General features: G+C 40.6%; 1 protein-coding gene across 3 annotated transcripts; it reads right to left on the bottom strand.

The window, feature by feature from the left end:
- LOC121985083 (beta-galactosidase 2-like) lies at positions 1 to 6,262 on the bottom strand. 3 transcript variants are annotated; one of them, XM_042538355.1, is made up of 19 exons: positions 5,686 to 6,253; positions 5,465 to 5,560; positions 5,263 to 5,375; positions 5,106 to 5,172; positions 4,939 to 5,031; positions 4,724 to 4,867; positions 4,419 to 4,507; positions 4,173 to 4,278; positions 3,999 to 4,086; positions 2,873 to 2,991; positions 2,614 to 2,778; positions 1,961 to 2,130; positions 1,737 to 1,846; positions 1,536 to 1,645; positions 1,341 to 1,451; positions 1,164 to 1,265; positions 896 to 1,101; positions 498 to 816; positions 1 to 416 (listed from the first exon to the last, which is right to left on the bottom strand). In XM_042538355.1, exons 1-19 carry the CDS (start codon positions 5,839 to 5,841, stop codon positions 306 to 308), a joined length of 2,475 nt encoding a protein of 824 aa, XP_042394289.1. In that variant the 5' UTR covers positions 5,842 to 6,253; the 3' UTR covers positions 1 to 305. The 3 variants fall into 3 exon arrangements, with proteins under 3 accessions (XP_042394289.1, XP_042394288.1, XP_042394290.1); XM_042538354.1 differs by having other exon boundaries at positions 1 to 816; positions 5,686 to 6,256; XM_042538356.1 differs by lacking the exons at positions 1 to 416; positions 498 to 816 and having other exon boundaries at positions 913 to 1,101; positions 1,171 to 1,265; positions 5,686 to 6,262.
- Positions 6,263 to 6,644: the final 382 nt, after the last annotated feature.

The following is a 6,644-nucleotide window of genomic DNA, read 5'->3' as shown; positions in this document are numbered from 1 at the left end:
TATAGAAGTTTCAGAGATTGCATAACGATCTGCTTCTCGTTCTTATGAATTACAATGGCAATAAAGAATTCAATGCATTCAGTCTGTAAATCAATGGCTAGTTCTCTCTAATTCCGAAAACAATCATCAGACACACGCAATGGACTCGACTACGAGCACAACTCACATTTGCTCACCGTGCGAATTCCCGAATTTCAAACCCATAAATGTTCTCCTTCCGACCGTGTTTTGTGTGTAGTGAAACTTCGAGCAAGCATCTGGATTTGCAGCATCTTGAATGGCTTGAATGCTTTGTTTCAACTGTGCTATTCACAGCTGACCTCAACAGCAACACTCTTCATTATTCCAGGGCACGGATCGCCGCCAAAAACATCGGGTGACACTGTCACAGAGCAGCGTTGCTCGCCGAGACAGTTCTGCAATGAGTTGAGCAGATAGTACCCCAAATATTTAATACAACGAGAATCAATCAGTAGTGACGAGGAGCAAAGTTTTACCTTCTCAAAAGCATCATATGATTTGTGGGCATGGCAACTCCCTTCTGAGAAGCTTCCACAAACTCCTTGTGGAGTACCAAAGCTAGCGAATTTTATGGCACTTATTCTTTGATCAGGATTGCAAAACAGGCGGACTTTTGGTTTTCCATAATCTCTAGTGTGCCAATTGCTCATCGATGGCTGCCATTCAGATACATTGGCACAAACACTGCTCACACTCCTCTTAAGCATTGTAATCCCAGCAGGGTCACCTCCCCACTCTTCAAACACCACTATGAGATTTCCGGTAGGATTCAGCCACGATCGAGGAACATGGTACCTGGATTCGCCATCACAATGCACACATCATGAATCGAAGGTACATCAATATGTTAAAGGCGGCCAACAATGGCACTGACCATTTTTGAGAGGACTCCCCACAGTTAGTTTGGCACTTTTTCTCATTGTACGTTCCGCGATAATCACAATTACCGCAAGTTCCCAATGCTTTGTAACCGGGCCAATACCTACCGATGCTCTGTCCATTGATCCATACTTGTCCTTTCCCCATGGTACTCATGTCTAGGGCCAAAGGTTCGCTTCCATCCGGTGCATTGAAGAAAGCCTGAGGCCCGAATTTAAGGTCAAAGCTTCGGAATAATGATCCAACTATGTTGGAGTGTTTACCTTGTACCATGTCAAGGGCTGGTTCTTAGATGCTTCTTGCCATTCGACAGACGGGGTTCCGGTGAGTGTGTGAAGGTTCAAAGTTTCGCCTCTCAGGCCAATCTGCAAAGTACAATCAGCATCATTAAACAGAAGTACGATGGCGGTGTTATAATTAGAGAATGATGAAAACACTACTTGATAAGACCATTTCTGCCATGTAAGGTCTCTTCTTCCCTCATCGAGACCATTTAGTGTCACTGGGCCAAGGACGCCGGCATTCCATGTTTCGAAATGTTCACCAACATTCTAGGATATTGACAAAAACAAAATTGAGAGCAAATGACAATTTAGTGCTAGAGAATATGAAGTGCTTGATAGATTGGAGAATACCGGGAGCCCAACGGAGACACTTAATATCGAAATTGTGTTGATGCCGACCCGCAGCTTCACATTCCCCTTGTAGGTCAGTTTTGGGTTGTTCAGACTGCCATATTCAGTGCCTGATCAAGGAGAAATATGTGCTAAGCAAACATTCACCACACGAAAAGTGGCCTATTTTCAGTGAATCGTTCAGTAAAGATATTCACGGACCTGTCAGCTGTCCATTGATGAACACATGCAAAGAATGACCAGCTGACATTACAGTGAGGACTGGATACGAGTTGGACTCAAGGAAGTGTTCATCCTGATCTACACTCACGCTATATAGAAATTTGGAGCGGAAAGTTAAAAGCTCAGTCTAACAAGGTTTATCTAAAGGTTATAGTGGAAGAATTGTACCAAAACATATCGAGAGACAAAGGTTAGCTGCTTACTATGTTGTATACCAAAGGTAATCCGTAGCATCTCTCGTGATGTTTACCTGCTCCAACAGACCATCTGTCATAAACGTTTGTTCATCGATGGAATTTGGCTCTTCATTGAATGATGCCCATGAGAATCCTCCGACCGGATCCATATTAATCAGAGATGTTTGGACTCCTACCTTTTAATTAATGAACATCAGCCATGTCAGAGAAAGAGGCACACACATTATAGGAGAGTGGGAAACAAGAGGATGTTATTCAATAATTTGGCCAAACAATAGATTTAGCCTTTGAGCATATATAAGCTTTTAGAACTCAATTAAACTTGAACGAGTCTAATTATGACCCATACAAAACAGCCAAATTTACTTTGAACATTGAACAAAATTAAAATATAATGGATTAGGATGCAATCTCTAAATCTATAAGATCACTAAAAAAGAAGTGAACTTTACTGGACAAATAAGAGGAGCATACATTGTCCTGGATTTTGAATGTTCAGGTCTCATTAGGATGTTCTGATTGAGCACGATAAGAAATGTAATCAAACAGAAGAAGTTTGAACCAAAGAGTGAATCGAAAAATATAGTTAATAACTGGAAATCAAACTAGAATGAGATTTGAAACATCTGGAAAGAGGTAAGTTTCTTAGTTTTCCTCACCCTTGCAGTGTTGTGAACTGTCGTCTTGCAATCAGGAAGAATACTTATGGACCAAGGGGGAAGATCATAGTGCATTCCGTTGAAGGATACTTTGACATATGAAGAACTGTTATAGTTTGCAAGGAAAGCAGCACAATCTCCCGAGTTTGACTTAAAGACATGTGACTGAATATAAACAATATCAGTGTTAATTCACCATGAGTACTAATAAAGAAACAAAAAGGTTTTAGCAAATTAGAATCTGCATCAGTTTCAGAACCTCTTGATAGCTTCCAAGTGATGTAACCACAGGATCACCTGAAGCCAAAGCTGATTCGCACAACTTAATAGCTTTGTGGAGATCCTTTAAGTGGCCCCATTTTGGTTGTCTTAATAAACCTGGTCAAAGCAAAAGCAAATCTCAGTACTTGCAAAGAGAAAATCTATAAATTAGATGAGTCTATTATCAATTATATACAACATTAGTAAAAAGAGACATAATAGAGAGTGCCCTTTATTAGCTTCATACATACATCGTTCGTGTGCCGTATGAATACTCATGAGTGTGTGTGTGTGTGTGTCTGTGTATAGCTATATCGTTGTTAAAACAAAGAGTATGTTATTTTTGCATCTAATTGTTAAAATGCTGCAGCTATTAAACTAATGATTGTTTATGTCAATATATTGAAAGCAATAAAGATACATTGAAACCACATGATGCATCAAGGATCTAGTTATCATCATCATCTTTATGGCTACATTGGATATGAATTGAAAGCAATGGCAAATGAATGGTCTGACCTAAATCCATCGCATTAGTCATTGATCTTATATGTCACCGGAGTTCCTGCAAGCGCGGAATAATCTTCTACAGGAACAGGCGGCAATCCGAAGCCCTTCTCAATGGGGAAGAGAGGAGGAGGAAGAAGAAGAAGCTTAAATCCTCTTGATACAAGAAGATGCCCTAATTGGGTAAGCTTCTTCCCTTATATACTAAGCTCATCCTATAGGGACCATCCACATTAAAGTTCATCCATCCATCATTAATAGCCCATTAATATTAATGAACCGGATTATTGGATCTACACATTGAATCCACATGCATTTAATCCAAACCCCCTTTATATGCAATAAAGCGTTAGATCACTTAATTGGAGTTTAGTTTCCTTAATAACAATTAGTTGTGTGTGGGTTAATCAAGTGTGTGCCCACCTTATGGAGATTTAGCCCACCCATGTGGACTTAATTGGATTTAGTCCATCCATATGGACTTAATCCTACATATATAACCATACACCATAAATAACTAGGGTTTTAGAAATTTCTTGGAGTGAATTCCTACAAAAAATCAGTGTTAAACATGCAAAGTTCATGGAACACAGGAATGAGGATCAAGTTGAACCTACCGTACTCATCAATTGGTGCATCATAATCATAGCTAGTCGCAATGAATGGTCCTCCGGCCGTACGACCAAAGTTAGTTCCTCCATGGTACTAAACAATCAGGAACATTAAGACATTACATCAGGACCTTCTTATTCTTCTCCATGGTGAAACAGCCAAGTTAGGACAAAACTTACCATATAATAGTTAACAAAAGAACCGCCTTTTTGTATGAATCTTGTAACGGCAAAAGCCAGGTCCTCTACAGGCCGGTGAGGAACTGGACCACCAAACCCAGTGAACCTGCAACAAAGATAACATGGTGCGTTTTAGCTACCAATTCAACAAACATGAGGCTAATGAAGAACTATTCATGACGGAACTTCACATTAGCTAGTGTTTAGTCAAAGCTTAAATTGTAATCACTAATAAGTAATAATTACCAGGCGGTCCAAGCTTCAGTCCACATGTTGGGTTTGTAAGGCCGGTTTGGTGAGAAGTTGTCGCAGTAGAAACCGTTGCAGGTATTGATCTATTTTGGCAGATTAAGATACTATGTTGATAAGTTGAAACAATAGGGAAAAAATGGGACCATAATCTTGTTTTTGATAATGTGATTCCACAAAACCGATGACAAAATATTTTATGGAATAAGCTTAAGAGAGTTAAACTTAAGGCATGCATCAAAAACATCGCAATTGTGACACAAAGAAGTAAGAACTTCTTAGCGAGCAATATGGCTACATACAATTGGATCTGGGGCATCATCTTGTTTGCACATAACCCATGGGACTCCAGTGTCGAGTTCAACCGCCATGTTTGCAGCCCAGGTGGCGTATGCCTTTGCGGCGTCTCCCTGATCATACTCCAGTGGCCCAAATTCATTCTCGATCTAGATAATTTAGGCACAAAAGTAAGCGCTGATAGGTTTTAGCATGGTCTAACATAGTCCCCATTTGATACCTGAGAAAGGATTATAGGGCCACCCTGCCATTCATACAACCCTTCAGACTTCATCATGCTCACTATTTTTTCAGTGAATGCTTGCATTGCTACCTGTTTCAAAGTATAATCATACCGTTCAAGAAGAATGTAAAGGGAAGATATGTAACTCAGCCATTGAATCTTACCTTGAAAGGCTCATTGTCAGTTCTGAAAGCTATACCGGGAACATATTTGAGCCAAACAGGGAAGCCTCTATTGATCAAATAGCACAATTGAATCCAATAAATCTTTCACGGAGCAACAAAAGCAAAGGAAAAAACACTAATAAAGTTGGATTATTACCCGAAATTCCACTCGGCACAAACATAAGGGCCAATGCGAAGATGAACATAGAGGCCGGCTCGCTGCACCAGCTTGATGAAGTGAACCAGATCATACCTTCCATCGAAATGATACTGAAATTTTTCCCAGAAAAAATTTTGGTCTATCGAACAAGCTTTGGACAGGCAATTAGGACGGAATTTTTGTTCTGTTTTTTGCAAACCTCGCCTGGAGAAGGCTCATGGCCATTCCAGAAAACGTAGGTCTGAATCACGTCCAAGCCGCCATCTTTTGCCTTCTGGATGAGATCCGGCCACATCTGAATACAACCAAATCCACAATCCAAAAAAAAAATGGGAAATAGAAGCGAAGGTTTGAACTCCAAGAAAGAGGAATCCAGTCTCGAAGAAGCCACATTTGTGGTAAAGAGTAAAGTAGGGAGACCTCGGGAGTGCTTCTGGGGTAGTGAATGGAGCCGGAAATCAGAATCCGCCGCCGCCCCTCGATGACGAGGGCCTTGTGATCATACGCGACAGACGCATCCGCCGCCGGCGAAAGCAAGACTGCCGCGGCGGCGGCAAGAAGCAGCGCCGGCAGCATAAAGGCGGCGCCTTTTTGGCTCCGCTGGTGCTGCTCTCCCTCCTCCCAGAGAGAGAGAGAGAGATGCAGATGCAGTGTAATGGCAGACTAACCCTCCAAGCTGGTTCCTTTGTTTTCTTTTATAATGGTTTATTCTTGTCTCTCTCTTTCTGCTTTCTTTGTCTCGTTGCAAGGCTTCTCCCTTCATCTTGATTTCCGCCATTAGATGTTTTGCTTTTTTGCTGATTCCGTTTTCCTTTATCCCCGCTTTGTTTTCCATCTTTATCGCCCGTTTAGATTGAACGCAGTGTGGATTGGCCTTTCCTTTCTCGGATTGTCCTCCACCCACCGTCGAGAAAATGGATTCCAGAAGAGCAATTTACGCGAGATTATTCATCTTCATCCTAATTCAAAACAATTAACTTTGCAATTATTGCTATCGAAATAATATTTAGAGATATCAAAACTGTCGTTGAGTATCATTATTACGCGCATGGAAGGGAGGGACCAAGGTGCCATAATGGTGGGAACTAAAAGGAACCAATGAAAAAAGAAATTATGGTTAATTGCATAATTTAATGGTTGATCGTATCATTTTATTTTAAACTTGATCCACTGACTCTTCTGTTATGCTATGTTTATTCTAGAGTGTGGATGAGGAAAGGAAAAGAATCAACGATAGAAAATTATCTTTGGAGGAAGAGAAAAGAAATGGTGAAGAAATCTTTTCCTTTACACACTTGTTTACCCTGACAGAGGAAGGTGATTACTTATGATATAATTTTATAAATAAAAAAGGGTGCATGCGTCATTTTTTTGGTACA

The sequence above is a fragment of the Zingiber officinale genome, chromosome 5B (assembly GCF_018446385.1).
Source record: "Zingiber officinale cultivar Zhangliang chromosome 5B, Zo_v1.1, whole genome shotgun sequence".
NCBI lineage: Eukaryota > Viridiplantae > Streptophyta > Magnoliopsida > Zingiberales > Zingiberaceae > Zingiber > Zingiber officinale.
Note: the sequence above shows the minus strand (reverse complement) of the source record. Positions and strands in the feature narration are given on the sequence as shown.